Source organism: Oncorhynchus kisutch, linkage group LG24 (assembly GCF_002021735.2).
Source record: "Oncorhynchus kisutch isolate 150728-3 linkage group LG24, Okis_V2, whole genome shotgun sequence".
NCBI classification, from domain to species: domain Eukaryota; kingdom Metazoa; phylum Chordata; class Actinopteri; order Salmoniformes; family Salmonidae; genus Oncorhynchus; species Oncorhynchus kisutch.
Genome location: NC_034197.2, coordinates 9244171 through 9261177, shown reverse-complemented (window position 1 = coordinate 9261177; position 17007 = coordinate 9244171). Strand labels below are relative to the sequence as shown.

Here is a 17007-nt window from a genome sequence, read left to right as displayed (position 1 = left end):
GCCCTGACCCCTTTACCCGCCAATGCCAAAATTGACCCACATCTGGCGGGTGGCGGGGTGTTCATTTTAGGCCCTGGTGGTATGATATGTCACCTTTCCTAATCCTATGTTAGGGATGGGCACAGTCAGTCAAACGGACGTTCGTATTCGAAATACTTGCGTGAGCATTCATTTCATTTGTTGAAAGAAATTCATAGCCTTTTCATTGTTAAAACAGGGCGTTGTCTCAGTTAAATAAAATGATCTGTGACGTTGCTACACACAAGGATATACCATGGCGTTTGAAATCCTTCATTTAATAAAAATCGACTTTTGACTTAATGACGTTGTTGTGGACGAGGATGGGGAGCGCAGTAAAATAGCCTCCACTAGCCTAGCTAGCTGGCGTCTGGCTAGCGAACGTCTGGCTAGCGAACGTCTGGCTAGCGAACGTCTGGCTATCTTAGCTAGCTTCTTTACATTGATATGATGCAGTAAAGACAGGCACTGCCAAATGGGATGATGGCGTTTACATTTGTATGACTAGCGCTTGTAGGTGGCCACTTTTTTCCTCTCTTCCCGCCTTGGGATCACATTGTTGTTACTGTTTTGAGCTTTTCCTCAATAGTTTGAGGAGAACCATTCTCTTTCTCTCAAGAGTAGCTGCCTCTGGCGTGTATAGTATCCGCCCGTCCCATACACAGTGTGGCCTTGACCGACCGTGTTTTCCAGGATGGAGAGCATATGTTTTGCTCTCTATACTGAAAGAACTACTCCGATAATAATGAGTAGTTGATTGCGAACGTTACCTTACTTATATCTTTCAGGATGGAGAGTGACGAGGACAGCGACGCTCCCGACAGTATCGTCCCAGCGTCCTCTCCTGAGAGTGACCTAGGCGACGAGGCGCCACGCTTCCCTCGCCTCCGAGAACCCAAAGAGGAGGAGATGGAGAGAACCATATCCCCTATCATACCACTCATCCCCCGCACTGCCATCCCAGGTAGGTCCACGACACAAGCTTCTGATGTCATAATATATTATTGACAATGCACTTATTGTAAGTTGCTCTTGAGTGTCTAAGAGCATTGCTAAAATATTTCAAAATGCAAGCACAAAACAAATAATTGGACTTGCCAGTCCACGTCATATATATATTTTCTTCCGTGTCCAGTGTTCCCAGAGAACAAGCCGTTTGAAGCAGCGGCCGACAAGTTGGCGTCTACAACCAACCCCTGGGACAAAGCCAAGAGCAACGAGGTGGCTGTGACCTTCACACTGACCTCCGCTGCAGCCAAGGTTACTGAGCTTAATCCTCTTCCGTCCCTCTACACCCCTTTTCTGACCCCCTATCATTTTCACTTCAACCCATCTCCTATCTTGCCTGGTCCCAGATCAGTTTGTGCTGTCTATACAGATATGGGTTGAAACCGATACAGGACCAGGCTACCTCCTATCTGAACTAAACCATGAACTGTCTGTTGTGAAAAAAAACGACAACAATTTGGCTAGTTATGATCTTGATGGATGGGTGGGTTGGTACTTCTCCAGAATCTGAACCATGTAATGGTGGCTGTGGCTCAGCTCCTCCACATGCGGATGCCTGGTTCCTATGAGGTGGCTTTCTCTCCCAGCCCGAGCAGAGCAGGAGCCTCAGGACCAGGGAAAAGCCCCGAACAACCAGGTACTGGACCGCCAGGTGATTTCTATTACATTTCTCCTCACAGTCAAGTCCCAAATAGAATGTAGCTACCTACTAAATAGGGATTTAACCAGAAACTTAAGATTTAGGGAAGATTGACCCCCCCCCCCCCCCCCTTCCATCTTAAATTCTTAGCTAGATAAAATAATTCGCGAAACAGGAAAGAAAATGGTCAGATATATTGAAGAAACCAATCATCTAATTAGCAAACTCTCCCTTCAGGTGCTCTGTGTGTGAAGGCTGGTGGTATAGATGGTAGTTCAGCCAGCCAGGACGCAGAGTGGCTCAGACAGTTTGATGTTTCTCTGCCAGGCTGCACTCTGAAGAAACAGGTGGACATCCTCTCACTCATCAAACAGGTAGGCCACATTCTCTCTCTTTCAGGGATGTGAATATCCCTTATTAATCAGAAAGTTCCTTTTCTGATATTCCTCCAATAGACAGGCCTGACCCCAAACCAATCCGAATGTAGCATGCATCAGTCAAAATACATTTAGATTGAAAACATTACGAATCGTCAATAAAAAAAAATTGCTCATTACTTTCTACCTTCTGAAAATACCTCATATTTTGTGACAACTGATACGTCGCCCTTCAATGTCAAACTAAGCATGTAACTGTGTTTGCAGTCATAGATCGATCTGCAAGTCATTTTGCATGCTGGGACATCCGTAGCCTAGTCAATTTGTGCACTGTGCCCAGCTTCAGCCTGTTCCTGATCTGCGCTGCACCTTCAGCGTTCAAGTGCTAAAATGGCTTGCGTGACATTAGGCTTTATTCGTTGAGTGACAACCTATGTCATTTGCTAGGTTATTATCTATGAGTTGTTGAAAATGTGTGTTTTACCGGAATAAAAGTAAGCTAGCGGAGACACAAGTCTCATCTGGCTACAGCTGCTGAACCGGGCTTACAGTGTCTTTTTATTTGGAATGTTTCAGGTTCTACTATAAGCAATAGCTAAGTCAGTATATGTGGTCATTTTTAGATAAGGTTACAGGGTAACGTTGATAATTTCATAACAAGGAATCACTTGTGCAAGGTGCACGGACCAGCCAAAGCAGGAAGAGGAAAAAGAAGCTGACTTAAAAACTTCCAAACGGTCAAAACCTTTTGATTTGAGATATGGGGGGGGGTGAAATCCAAAGTTGTGCTATATATCCATTGGCTATGTCATAGATCATGGCCGTCCCCTTGTAATCTGATGGTGGTAGATGCCTAATCTCCCTTATGGCTCAAGGTGCCTACATATAGTGTACACCATAGACATACTTAATTTCCACACACAGATTGCTTTGAGTGTCTGGAAATGGAGCTATATAAATCATATACATATACAGGTTAGCTACAGACCTTTGCACATGGCCTTTTTTTGTCAAATGTCAGGAGATTCTTCAACATGTTAATTTCTCTCTCAGGAGTTCCCCGAACAGGAGGACAAACCGGTTCAGCACTGTTACACCACCAACGTGTCTGACCTGGATGTCCGCCATCTCCCCGTCATCCCTGTCCAGGATTCCCCGCCCTCCTCTCCCTCTCCTCCTCCTGCTCCTGCTCCTCCTAGTGAACCTGAGCCTCCCACACAGCCAGCCTTTCCCTCTCAGCTAGCCTTTCCCTTTCAAGTTCCCTCCAGCCCTGCTCAGACCACCGTTCAGGTCAAAACGGAGCCTGCCACTGTTCAGATCAAAACGGAGACTGAGGCTGAGGAGGCCATCCTTCCCCCTCCTGACCCTGTCCTTGTCCCCGCCTCTGGTGCTGACACTAAGGCTCCTGTTCTTGACTCTGCTGAGGCTCCTGCTGCTCAGGCGGACTATGATGCCACGACGGCTGACCAGCCAGCCCCCCATCCCCAGGACACCCCCACCTCCCCCAAGGTGAAGCACCGCAGCAGGCCCCTCTCCCCCGACCCTGAGGAGATGGTGGTCCGGCCCAAGGTGAAGAAGTGGAAGGGCCTCCGCTGGAAGCGTCTCCAGATCGTCATCACCATCCGTAAAGGAGGCTCCAAGAAGGAGAGCAGCCGCGGGGTCTCCGAGCTCATGGAGCGTCTCCGCATCACCCTGAGACCTGACAAGCTGCCCCGGGACAAACGCAAGTGCTGCTTCTGCCACGAGGAGGGCGACGGCGCCACGGACGGCCCCGCCAGGCTCCTCAACATCGACGTGGACCTGTGGGTTCATCTCAACTGCGCCCTGTGGAGCACGGAGGTGTACGAGACGCAGGGAGGCGCGCTGATGAACGTCGAAATGGCGTTGAGGCGCGGGCTCCGCACCCGCTGTGCCTGCTGCCAGAAGACGGGCGCCACCAACAGCTGCAACCGCCTGCGCTGCCCCAACGTCTACCACTTCGCCTGCGGCATCCAGGCCCGCTGCATGTTCTTCAGGGACAAGACCATGCTGTGCACCCAACACAAACTGAAAGGGCCCAGCGAGGAGGAGCTGACGGGCTTCTCCGTGTTCCGCCGGGTCTACATCGAGAGAGACGAGGTCAAGCAGATCGCCAGCATCTTACAACGCGGCGACCGCATCCACCTGTTCCGCGTAGGTGGCCTCATCTTCCACGCCGTGGGCCAGCTGCTGCCGTCTCAGATGCAAGCCTTCCACTCCCCGACCGCCATCTTCCCCGTGGGCTACGAGGCTACCAGGATCTACTGGAGCACGCGGGTGCCTAACCGCCGGTGTCGGTATCGTTGTCGTATCAGCGAGACGGAGGGAAGGCCGCTGTTCGAGGTACGGGTGCTGGAGCATGGACAGGAGGACCTGCACTACCGCGACACCAGCCCAGAAGGTACGTTCTCTGTCCCCACACCCAGAGCCTGCTCAGGCTGCCTCTGTTGAAATGTCCAATCACAGAACTGACCACAGTTTGGGTTAATTTGTCTAAATTGCCATTGATTTTGAATTGAGTTGCCATTTTTTGGGGTAATTGCATCATTGCACCATTGCAACACAGCCATGTCCGTAATTAAAATGGAATTGACTCCATCGCTGCAATTTACTAATCTGGTCTGTGACCATGTCCTGTGTTTTTCTGCCTTCCCTCTAGGTATTTGGGACAGAGTGGTTAAGTCTGTAGCTAAGCTGAGAGAAGAGTCTGCCATGCTGAAGCTTTTCACTGACCATGTGAAGGGAGAGGACATGTACGGCCTCACGGTCCACGCCGTTCTGCGCATCACTGAGTCGGTAAGAAGTCCTTTCCCGAAATCAGAATCGCCATTTGGCTTTTCCCTCCTCTGCTCTCATTGCTTCCATGACACCAAGTCCTGTGTCTCCAATAACACACACTATTGCCCATTCGGTGCCCTACTTTGCACTACAGCTCTGGTTAAAAGGAGTGCACCGCAGAGGGAATAGGGTGCCATCGGAGGTTTGGATCATGCTTTTTCATCCTTGACTTCACTAACATCCTGTGTGTTACGTTATTAGTTGCCTGGAGTGGAGAGCTGCCAGGACTATGTGTTCCGATACGGTCGCCACCCTCTGATGGAGCTGCCGCTCATGATCAACCCCACCGGCTGCGCCCGCTCCGAGCCCAAGATCCTCACACATTGCAAGAGGTAAGACTGCAGTATAGTCCTCCATGTAGATGACATAGATATGATAATATGCTGTAGCGATTAACTTTAGTCTGATCAAGATTCTCACACACGGCAAGACTGCAGTATAGTCTTCCAAATAGATTTATAGTTATAGAAAATAGTAATAAATAGTGTACTAGTATAGAAGATATAGGTGATCTAGATATCGATAAGCAGTGGTTGTCAGCTGGTTTTGCACTCGGCACCCAAATAAGACCAGATTGTCTCAGTCGCAACTCAATAATTGCATTTCAATTCTTTGGGGACAAAATGGTCAACTGGGAAGCAGCAACTTCTTTGAATGCTATATTGATAGTAAATGAAGCAATATACAGTGCCTTGCGAAAGTATTCGGCCCCCTTGAACTTTGCGACCTTTTGCCACATTTCAGGCTTCAAACATAAAGATATAAAACTGTATTTTTGTGTGAAGAATCAACAAGTGGGACACAATCATGAAGTGGAACGACATTTATTGGATATTTCAAACTTTTTTAACAAATCAAAAACTGAAAAATTGGGCGTGCAGAATTATTCAGCCCCTTTACTTTCAGTGCAGCAAACTCTCTCCAGAAGTTCAGTGAGGATCTCTGAATGATCCAATGTTGACCTAAATGACTAATGATGATAAATACAATCCACCTGTGTGTAATCAAGTCTCCGTATAAATGCACCTGCACTGTGATAGTCTCAGAGGTCCGTTAAAAGCGCAGAGAGCATCAGGAAGAACAAGGAACACACCAGGCAGGTCCGAGATACTGTTGTGAAGAAGTTTAAAGCCGGATTTGGATACAAAAAGATTTCCCAAGCTTTAAACATCCCAAGGAGCACTGTGCAAGCGATAATATTGAAATTGAAGGAGTATCAGATCACTGCAAATCTACCAAGACCTGGTCGTCCCTCTAAACTTTCAGCTCATACAAGGAGAAGACTGATCAGAGATGCAGCCAAGAGGCCCATGATCACTCCGGATGAACTGCAGAGATCTACAGCTGAGGTGGGAGACTCTGTCCATAGGAAAACAATCAGTCGTATATTGCACAAATCTGGCCTTTATGGAAGAGTGGCAAGAAGAAAGCCATTTCTTAAAGATATCCATAAAAAGTGTTGTTTAAAGTTTGCCACAAGCCACCTGGGAGACACACCAAACATGTGGAAGAAGGTGCTCTGGTCAGATGAAACCAAAATTGAACTTTTTGGCAACAATGCAAAACGTTATGTTTGGCGTAAAAGCAACACAGCGCATCACCCTGAACACACCATCCCCACTGTCAAACATGGTGGTGGCAGCATCATGGTTTGGGCCTGCTTTTCTTCAGCAGGGACAGGGAAGATGGTTAAAATTGATGGGAAGATGGATGGAGCCAAATACAGGACCATTCTGGAAGAAAACCTGATGGAGTCTGCAAAAGACCTGAGACTGGGACGGAGATTTGTCTTCCAACAAGACAATGATCCAAAACATAAAGCAAAATCTACAATGGAATGGTTCAAAAATAAACATATCCAGGTGTTAGAATGGCCAAGTCAAAGTGCAGACCTGAATCCAATCGAGAATCTGTGGAAAGAACTGAAAACTGCTGTTCACAAATGCTCTCCATCCAACCTCACTGAGCTCGAGCTGTTTTGCAAGGAGGAATGGGAAAAAATATCAGTCTCTCGGTGTGCAAAACTGATAGAGACATACCCCAAGCGACTTACAGCTGTAGCGCCACCTTTTGCTGCGATTACAAACTATTAACTTAAGGGGGCTGAATAATTTTGCGCGCCCAATTTTTCAGTTTTTGATTTGTTAAAAAGTTTGAAATATCCAATAAATGTCGTTCCACTTCATGATTGTGTCCCACTTGTTGTTGATTCTTCACAAAAAAATACAGTTTTATATCTTTATGTTTGAAGCCTGAAATGTCGCAAAGTTCAAGGGGGCCGAATACTTTCGCAAGGCACTGTATGTGACAAGAGAACAACATTCCCACCTTTTCCATTGACAATAATCCATTTGGCCTGTATTCTTGATGACACATTTTAGTTAGCTGACTGGTTTGAGACCACAACATCAACCAAATCTGCTGCTAATAGCTCTATATAGAAAATTCTAGATAATTGAAGAAATTGTTTTTTCCAAAATGTTCATTATCATTTCTACACACATTTTATCTGGCTTTAGTAGTGTAAGTTCAGACTGGAGTAGTTTTTATCCACCACCCAAAAAATAAACATCCTAAAATATGTATTTTACTCAGACACCAGCAACCCATTTGAAATAGATAAGTGGTGTAGAGAAACTAGCTGTGTGGTCTGTTAGTAGTTGTTTATAAAGTTGTTAGTTCGGGCCCATTCTGATTGGTCAAAAAGTGTGTTCCATACATTATACACAATAATGAGGGCGCTCTCCCTCACTGTTGACCTAAATGTCCTAAAAAAAGAAGTTTAAAAAAAGTGTTTCATCGAATGTTCTAATGAGGAGTGACACTGAAACATTTCTAAACTGAATGACATGATGACTGTGCAGACTGACTCTGATCTAGTTCTGTGTCTCTCTCTCTTAGGCCTCACACCCTGAACAGTACGTCCATGTCCAAGGCCTACCAGAGCACCTTCACCGGCGAGATTAACACCCCCTACAGCAAGCAGTTTGTCCACTCCAAGTCCTCCCAGTACCGGCGCCTGAAGACCGAGTGGAAGAACAACGTCTACCTGGCCCGGTCCCAGATCCAGGGCCTGGGGCTATACGCTGCCAAGGACCTGGACAAACACACCATGGTCATTGAGTATATAGGAACCATCATCCGCAACGAGGTGGCCAACCGCCGTGAGAAGATCTACGAGGAACAGGTGGGTGGCTCTCGAGTAGTAACAGTCTTTTGTCTGTTTAGTTCCCCTCCAGGCATAACTGTGATTTGAATTGTAGATTTTACACAAAAACTTAACCAAAGGGTGAAAAGACCGATATAGGTTGTAATATTTGTTCATAGTCAAAGTGTCAGTGGATTGGAGTGTTTTAGAATGACCTCTCTTCATGCTTGTTTTCTTCTAGAACCGTGGGATCTACATGTTCCGCACCAACAACGAGCATGTGATCGATGCCACTCTGACTGGCGGCCCAGCTCGGTAGGTGTTGGAAGTGTACTTTCTCTTTTTTCCCCCTATTGTGTTTGTCCCGGTCTCACCCTCCTGTTTTCCTCTTCAGCTATGTCAACCACTCCTGTGCCCCCAACTGTGTTGCCGAGGTGGTGACGTTTGACAAAGAGGACAAGATCATCATTATCTCCAGTCGCCGGATCCCCAAGGGAGAAGAGGTGAGACCACAGAGAACCCTGGTCAATATACAGCTTCCTTCACCAATTTAAAAGCCCTAAACTGTCTCTTTGGGGGTCTTGGTTGTGTTACAGTAAAGCAGTGTGACTACTGTTGATGTAATAGTGATATTACAGCACAGTGTTGTTGTTGACCCTCTCTGTCTCTTCTCCTAGCTGACGTACGACTATCAGTTTGACTTTGAGGACGATCAGCACAAGATCCCTTGCCACTGCGGGGCCTGGAATTGCCGAAAGTGGATGAACTAAACGAACAGGGAAAAACAGAGTAGAGAGAGAGGGGGGAGTCCCTTCTCCTGGGTGCCAGAACAGAACACTCCTGCTGCGCCAAAGCCTATAGTCTTTAGAACTACTTACCCAGTTCATAAGCTGACGAACGAGGAGGGAAATCTAACCTCCAAATCAATAAGACGAAGACGTTTGCATTCACACCTGTAGCCAAAGGTTTGAATAGCATTACTGATTCTAAACACAAACAAACCCACCTCTATTGACATCCAGCCGAATGGTGGGACAATCTCTTTGTGGATGAACTGTGTCCTCTGCCAAAAGCAACTCTTTCCTCTACCTACCTACCGCTCCCCCCTTCAACAACTATGGCTGGAATACAATCCTCTAAACCTACCAAATGTTCTGATTCTATGTGATATCAATACTCTCTTAGGACAGATCTCACCTAGAGCTTTGAAGAAAGAAGCCATTTTAAGTACTAAGAACAAACGAATGCATTTTTTTTTAGGGTCTTACCTATCCTTTTCTTCTCCCCCCGCACTCCCCCTCTTCCTAACCTAACCCTTAAGGAAAAGACACTCTCCCGTTGTCATTGGTGGAGATTGACTCCCCAACGTGGATATTATTGGCTAGCTAGACAATCCTGAAGACAGTGGCTCTGAGTCTGTATAGAAGAACTATGTATCGCTGATGGAGACGGGAGTAGAAAGATGTCTGATACAATAAAAGTTGACCTCTAGAGGCACCAGACATAAAGGTTTTATTGGCCTGACTGACTAAAGGAGTTTATAAAAGGTGGGTTAGTTGGACCCCCAGTCTACCTCATTGATCTAGTGGGAGTGACTGCTTACTTTGTGTAAAAACTGCTACTGTGGAAAAGGGGGAAGAAAGGGGTCGGTGGGAATGTTTTCATTAGGCTAATAATATAGCCTTCTCGGACAAGCAGGGAAACTTAACTAGCAGCCGGTTTGCTCTATCTATTCTATGCTGATTTTACAATAATGAGCCAACAATATTACTCCTCATTAATTATCTATACAGACGGAATTAATTATATGATCATTTTTTTAAAAGATATCCCATTAAGATCAATCACAAGCTTAACAGGTATCACGAGATGACTCCTGATCATCCTGGATTTCATGTTGTTGTTGCCCTTCTCTGCATATTTATAACACATTTAGATATCATGCTTTTTAGTTGACTGAATGCACAGTAACATCTAACCTTGCGTTCTGGAGGACCGAGCGAGGGATTGGTGCGTCAACGCGTAAAGCGAAGCAGGATCACTGCGCTAATTTAATAAGTCGTCTTTGGCAAGACGATCAAGTTCAACTAATGAGTGCGAGAAGTGTAACGTACGCTTGCTGCTTTATTCCTTCTGGTCACACGTTAAGCAGAAAGCTTGCGGGTAATAATGCAAGACTACTATCCCGTTTGTGTTCCACCTTTTAGTCCTTGAAATCCCATCTACATTTTCTATATTTTCTTTTCTCGAATGACGTCAACCATGAATCTAGCATCTTCCTCTCTATATCATGTAGTGGACTGTTGTAAACTTTTTTACTGTAGTGAGTCTTTCTCTGCCTGGCCCTGCCTGTCTAACCACACCACAGCTAGGTGTGTTTCTAAAGATCCCTGTGTTGTGGTTTTCTAGTGGTAGTAAGGTCTTTTCTATACTGGAGTCTTTAATCAAGGGCAGGGGAAGACTTGTCAAAAAACAAAAAAAAAGGGCATTTTTCTTTTTTTAAATGAAATTAATAACAAAGTAGATCTTCAAAGGGGAGAGTTCTGAAGTCTCCATGGTGATGTCCCCTCTACCCTGACCTAAAACCTCACGTAAGAAAAATGCAAAAGTGTACAAACTGTATATATATTCTATAGGGGGGCAACAAACTCTTTATCCAACCCCTTTTTAATCAATAAAAATCTAAAATTGTAGAGAAATAAAATTGATGAAAGAAATCAACCACTGGATATCATTTTATCAAAGATTATGCTGTGTGTGTGTGTATATATATAAATATATGTAAAATGGAGTGTTTTTGCATTTACCTGTTTTCTATTAGCATTTTTTGCTATATGCTTTCAAAGACAGTTTGTTAAAATAGGTATGTGAAGATGTCAGGTCTTGACTTGGATGAGAAGCCAAGAGTGAAAGAATGTTGTAGATGCATAATGGAAAGTTGTCAAGATTATTACAACAATGAGAAATCACTTGAAGGGTGCATAACATTTGTGTATTTATGTCAAATTGTTCATGTATTTGTTCATTTACTTTTAATTTATGCTACTAGTCAATTTTACCAAAACCTCTCTCCCTTGATTGGTCACAATTTGATCATTAGTATACGGAAAATCTTTAACTTCTCCCTGGCTAGGATATTAGTTAAATATGATTGGTGTTTCATCTTCCCTATAGAAGTGAATGTGTTGGTATACCTTGTGAAAACAGGCTACTCTGTCTGATGTATGTTATGACTAAATATTCAAAGTTAACCCAGTACTTACCTGAGAATAAATTGCACTCAATAGTACTTCTCTAAGTGGTAGATATTGGTAAAGTATGAGTCAGTGCTATTTTTTTTCTTGTCCTGTTTATTTGAAGACCATTAGACATTTTGCCGCTCACTGGATTTTAGCCTAAGTAACTTCTTCCTACCTTCTATCATGTTTGAATATCTAATTTAAGTTTTCTGCATATCATAAATTAAATAAAGAGCTTGCTAAAAGTTGAACTTTTTTTACCTAACTTTTTAAAAATGTTTTACATCTGTACAGCTGAGCTACTTTAAGGGAATATGAATAATTTTTATTGTATGTGGCATGTTTTGTATGGATATAATTTTGAATTGTACATAGAACGACAGAGGTTTTCTATACAGCCCCCCCTTCCCCCATCCATTTGTCTCTGCTTTTATTTCTTTTAAAGAAAAATAAAATGCATTTTTAAATATAATTTGGAATCTTATTTTCATTTAAATAAAACATGCGAGTTGAGACTTGCATGCTAAAGTGATACTCAGACAGACTAATACAAAACTTGTATTTTAATGTATATCACCTACCATATGTACACATTTTCTAACTAGTCCTGAAAATAGTAATTTAACATGGTGTTTGAAATAGAGGTGTACAGTATGAATAGGACAGTTGATGGTATAACAAAAAACAAAAAATCCCATGCTAAAACATGGATAGGAATATTTGACATTTGGTTCTCATGACAACCATCTCTTCCTCAAAGCCCTCATGAAATACCAGGATAGATTGATCCCCAAATACTCCATCTGTCATATCCTTGCCAATGTTACAGTAGCAGCAACAACATACATTTACTGGGGTATACATGCCCCAAATCCAAATGAATTTTTTTTTTTCCCCCCTCTGCATTCTATATCTTTTACCTCAGTAAAGACAGAGGTCCCAGTGTTGAGACAGCCCCCTTGTTCTGCATACCATCAGAACACATTGTATCCTTTTTCAGAGAGCCCAGTTCCAGTGTTAACAGATCAAAGCCTATTCTTCTTGCCCTGTTCAATCAAAAATAAATACACAAAATGGTGAGATGAGCTCATAGTTACATCACAATATCAACTAGCCCAGTGTAAAAGGGAAAATCAATACCTACAATCCAAGAAAAGCCAAGAATAAATCATGTTTTCCTGAGCTCTCTTTGACTTCTGCATCTCCAAGAAACCAGCTGAAAGTACCATTGAAGATGTCACTAAAGAAAAATGACCACAATACAGAGAGAGATGCCTATGTTTTGTATACAAATCACAATGTCTTCATCAGTAGTGTCTATAGTAAAACAGTTCTCATTACCATCGTTTATGCCTCTTATAGATACCAGTCACCCTATTCATACTGTTCTCTGCTACCGCACGGTAAGCAGTACTGGAGCGCTTAAGTCTAATTCCAAAAGGCTCCTTACCCCTACCTACATGTTGGACTGAATTAAAAATAAAAAAATTGGCTACATCTTTGACTGGCTTCTTAAATCACATCAAATCTCTGTAGTCGTCAAAAATATCTAATAAAACCATTCCAAAAAAAAGATCCCTGCCACATTTCAAAACTGGACCAAATCTCAAAATGTGATACGTGTAGGAGTCACATTCAAGTAGCAGAATGCAACCCATCTGTTTTAATGCTTGACAAGTCTTAAATGACTAAATGTGAAATGTTGTCCAATCAACTACAAGGTATTCCAGGCTTCTGAAAGCTGTACAGGAACAGCTGTGAGTCTACTCTGCTGATGTACACTGAAGAAAAATAAACATGCAACCATTTTACTGAGTTTGGACATCAGTCAATTTAAATAGATTCATTAGGCCCTAATCTATGGATTTCACATGACCGGGAATACAGATATGCATCTGTTGTTCACAGATACCATTAAAAAAATGTTTAAGTAGGGGAGTGGATCAGAAAATCAGTCAGTATGAGGCACATACTGACATACTGCACATACTGAAGCACACACTGTGCTTCTTCACAGAGTTGATCAGGCTGTTGATCGTAAGTCCCACTCCTCCAATGGCTGGGTATTGGCGGAAACAGGAACACGCTGTTGTACACGTCGAGCATCCCAAACATGTTCAATGGGTGACATGTCTGGTGAGTATGCAGGACATGGAAGAACTGGGACATTTTCCGCTGTGTACAGATCCTTCCGACATGGGGCTGCTCATTACCGTGCTGAAACGCGATGGTGGTGGATGAATTGTACGACAATGGGCCGAGGGATCTCATCACGGTATGTCTGTGCATTCAAATTGACAAATAAAATGCAATTGTGTTCGTTGTGCCTAGCTTATGCTTGCCCATACCATATCCCCACCATGGGGTTCTCTGTTCACAACGTTGACATCAGCAAACCGCTCGCCCACATGACGCCGTACACAAAGACATCTGCCCAGTACAGATGAAAACGGGATTTATCTGCGAAAAGAACACTTTTTGGGCGTGAAGTCTGTTACGATGTCGAACTGTAGTGAGGTCAAGACTCTGGTGAAGACAAGCACGCAGATGAGTTTGCCAGACCATTTGTGCAGAAATTCAGGTTGTGCAAACCCAGTTTCATCAGCTGTCCGGGTGGCTAATCTCAGACACTCCCACAGGTGAGTGTAAAGGGCCTGGGCTGGCGTGGTGACATGTGGTCTGTGATTGTGATGCCAGTTGGACCTACTGCCAAATTCTCTAAAAACAACATGGGAGGTGGCGTATGGTAGAGAACATCAATTCTCTGGCAACTGCTCAGGTGGACATTCCTGCAGTCAGCATGTCAATTGCACACTGCTTCAAAACTTGAGACATCTGTGGCATTGTGTTGTGACAAAACTACACATTTTAGTGGCCTTTCATTATCCCCATCACAAGGTGCACCTGTAATTATCATGCTGTTTAATCAGCTTCTTGATATGCCACATCTGTCAAGTGGATGGATTATCTTGGCAAAGGAGAAATGCTCACTAACAGGGATGTAGACAAATTAGTATGGATCATTTCTGGGATCTTTCATTTCAGCCTAAGAAATATGGGACCAACATTTTACATGTTGCATTATATTTTTGTTCAGTGTATATTGTGACATGTCCATAGAAGTGACTTTCCTGCCTAATATGGTTGATTTCATCCTGTACAGATAGTTGGGTGACGACAAGCGAGTCATCTGCTACTCTCCCACATTCTCCCAAAAGCAATTTTTTGAAACCACATTATGAATATGAGTTTTCAGGACATAGCTAGTCTTGTGGCAAAAAAAATAAAAAAATAAAAAGATGGTACAAAATATTACAAACTAAATTCCTGTCACTGTACAATAGTAATATTTACTGCCTCGGAGCACAAAGTAAAACTGAACAGGGAGGTTGGTGGGGATAATAATGGTAGTATCATGTTGTAGTGTGGTGGCCCATAAGAGTGGGTGAAGGAGAGGAGGTTGGGATAACCAGGTGAAGGAGGGAGAAGAGAGGAGCAGCAGAGGAGATTCTCAGTAGTTATGGCTAATAAGGCGGGGTAGGCCTTGTCACAACTTGGGAGTGTGGCTTTAAAACTGGCAGGATTTAGTCTCAGTCCTTTCCGTGTTATTTTCCATGAGCCCTGGTCAAAAAGTAGTGCACTAGATAGGGAATAGGGCGCCATTTGATATACAGCCTGTGTCTATCGTTGTGCGTCTCCAGCGAGCTACGTGGCTCTGCCGCCTGTCCGTCCCACTCTTATCTTACATCTTGATGTCCTCCTCAACACTGAGCTGAGAGAGAGTCTTCTTGATACGTAGAGCCGTGAGCCGGGCCGCTCCGTTAGAGTACCAGCACTCCCTCATGATCTTACCCATCACACGCAGAGACTGGAAGATGAGAGAGGGGGAGGTTAGAGTCAGTCAACCAACTTTACCTAGTCCCACAGGGTGAAAAGGAAATGTCAAATCAATTGCCTTATGTGAATAAAGAATTTTAAAAGTACAATAAAACTGCAAAAACAATTGTTTACATTTCAAATGCAGTCAATCACTAATAACTTAGAAAATAAATGCAATGCTTCTGTCCAGAAAGTCAGAGTTTTTTTTGTACGTATTTGTTCTCCCTCTCTCATTACCTCGTAGCTCTGCCACCAGTTGGGCACGTTAGGCCTCAGCCTCTGGTCACACACCACCTTCCTCATCTCATCTATGGAGGGGTCAGAGGGTACCAGGTCAAAGTAGGGCAGCTGGTAATCCTCGTGGATACCTGGGGGGGGGGGACAGAGGGAGAACAGAGGGAGAGCCTGGTCAGTCACATGCTCACGTCTAAGAAGATTGTTCTCATAGTAATGTGGTTCTTGACAAGTGAAGGTGTGTTTCAATGAAACTACATTGCAGTCAGACTGCACAGAATCACTCATTTACAAATCCCCATGTAGCCTAAGTAACTACTCGTGTGGCCAAAATGAGCTGAAGCACTTCCCCAGGCATTGTGAGATTGGACCATCTGCAAGGTACCCAGTCCGTGTCTTACTTCCAGTGTTGCAGCGGCGCGCTATCTCCCAGTACACCAGCCCCAGGGCGTAGATATCAGCACACTTAAACGAGTCAAAGTGTTTCATGTTGATGGTCTCTTCCAGGACCTCTGGAGCCATATACCTGGGAGACAGAGACAAACAGGTTTCCACTAAAGGAAAGGATGTTTTGTGTACCAGTATATCACTGAGATACAGTATCAAATACACCAAATTCAGGAGATGAATTGAACAAAAATATTCCACATTCTTACAATGTTGTCCTGAATTAAATGAATAGACATGGCAGCTAGTCGGGTCAGTACCTCTTGGTGCCAACACGCTGGTTAGGGGCGATGTCTATAGTATCAGTGATGGACTCGTGGCGTACTGCCAGCCCCAGGTCAGCGATGGCACACATGCCATTCTTCTTCACCAAAATGTTCTTAGACTTCAGATCACGGTGGGCGATACCAGGCTTACCTAGAGAGGAGGAAACACTGAGTTGGAAGACTGGAATGGAAGGAGCACAGGAGCACACGACAATGTTTAAACCAGGTTAACATTTGAACCAGGTCATCGTTTGTAATATATATTAGCTGTAAAGTCATTTGTCTGTAATGTCTTTAGTTGTGTGTCAGACCCCAGGAAGATTAGCTGTCATCATGGAATCAGCTAATGGGGATCCTATAAAAAAAATAATCTAATTTATAGGCAGGGCAATGAGTGCTAACAATGGCCGTGTGAGAGGTGTAAAGTGATGGGAACAAAAGTTAACTGGCTAACTTGGTGATCCTGTTGTGTTGTAGAACACCGTGGCTACCAGGCTAATTAGGAATGTCTGTTTACACATACAGTGGATTTGGAAAGTATTCAGACCTTCACTTTTCCCACATTTTGTTACAGCCTTATTATAAAATGGAATAAATAGCCCCCCCCCCCCATCAATCTACACACAATATCCCATAATGACAAAGTAAAACAATTTTTTAGAAATGTTTTCAAAAACTGAAATATCACATTTACACAAGTATTCAGACCGTTCACTTAGTACTTTGTTGAAGCACCTTTGGCAGCGATTACAGCCTCAAGTCTTCTTGGGTATGACGCTACAAGCTTGGCACACCTGTATTTGGGGAGTTTCTCCCATTCTTCTCTGCAGATCTTCTCAAGCTCTGTCAGGTTGGATGGGGAGTGTCGCTGCAGAGCTATTTTCAGGTCTCTCCA

General features: G+C 43.9%; 2 protein-coding genes across 7 annotated transcripts in view; one reads left to right on the top strand and one right to left on the bottom strand.

Annotated features, from left to right (window-relative positions):
* Nucleotides 1-12123, top strand: part of kmt2d (lysine (K)-specific methyltransferase 2D) — a 44196-nt gene extending 32073 nt beyond the window's left edge. For 3 of the 5 annotated variants that reach the window (XM_031804426.1, XM_031804424.1, XM_031804425.1), the window contains exons 40-50: nucleotides 807-982; nucleotides 1154-1278; nucleotides 1531-1678; nucleotides 1904-2040; nucleotides 3097-4462; nucleotides 4721-4857; nucleotides 5101-5231; nucleotides 7780-8086; nucleotides 8289-8362; nucleotides 8442-8550; nucleotides 8725-12123. In XM_031804426.1, the coding sequence (XP_031660286.1) occupies nucleotides 807-982; nucleotides 1154-1278; nucleotides 1531-1678; nucleotides 1904-2040; nucleotides 3097-4462; nucleotides 4721-4857; nucleotides 5101-5231; nucleotides 7780-8086; nucleotides 8289-8362; nucleotides 8442-8550; nucleotides 8725-8817 (2803 nt within the window). In that variant the 3' untranslated portion in view covers nucleotides 8818-12123. The remainder of the gene's footprint in view (nucleotides 1-806; nucleotides 983-1153; nucleotides 1279-1530; nucleotides 1679-1903; nucleotides 2041-3096; nucleotides 4463-4720; nucleotides 4858-5100; nucleotides 5232-7779; nucleotides 8087-8288; nucleotides 8363-8441; nucleotides 8551-8724) is intronic. The other 2 variants (XM_020459048.2, XM_020459049.2) reach the window with 2 other exon arrangements.
* LOC109869143 (activin receptor type-1B-like) overlaps nucleotides 11829-17007 on the bottom strand; it is a 29102-nt gene continuing 23923 nt past the window's right edge. Inside the window, exons 7-10 of one of the 2 annotated variants that reach the window (XM_031804427.1) lie at nucleotides 16107-16293; nucleotides 15801-15925; nucleotides 15403-15533; nucleotides 11829-15154 (exon numbers count right to left, since the gene is read on the bottom strand). In XM_031804427.1, coding sequence (XP_031660287.1) covers nucleotides 15029-15154; nucleotides 15403-15533; nucleotides 15801-15925; nucleotides 16107-16293 — 569 coding nt within the window. In that variant the 3' untranslated portion in view covers nucleotides 11829-15028. The remainder of the gene's footprint in view (nucleotides 15155-15402; nucleotides 15534-15800; nucleotides 15926-16106; nucleotides 16294-17007) is intronic. The other variant, XM_031804428.1, reaches the window with a different exon arrangement.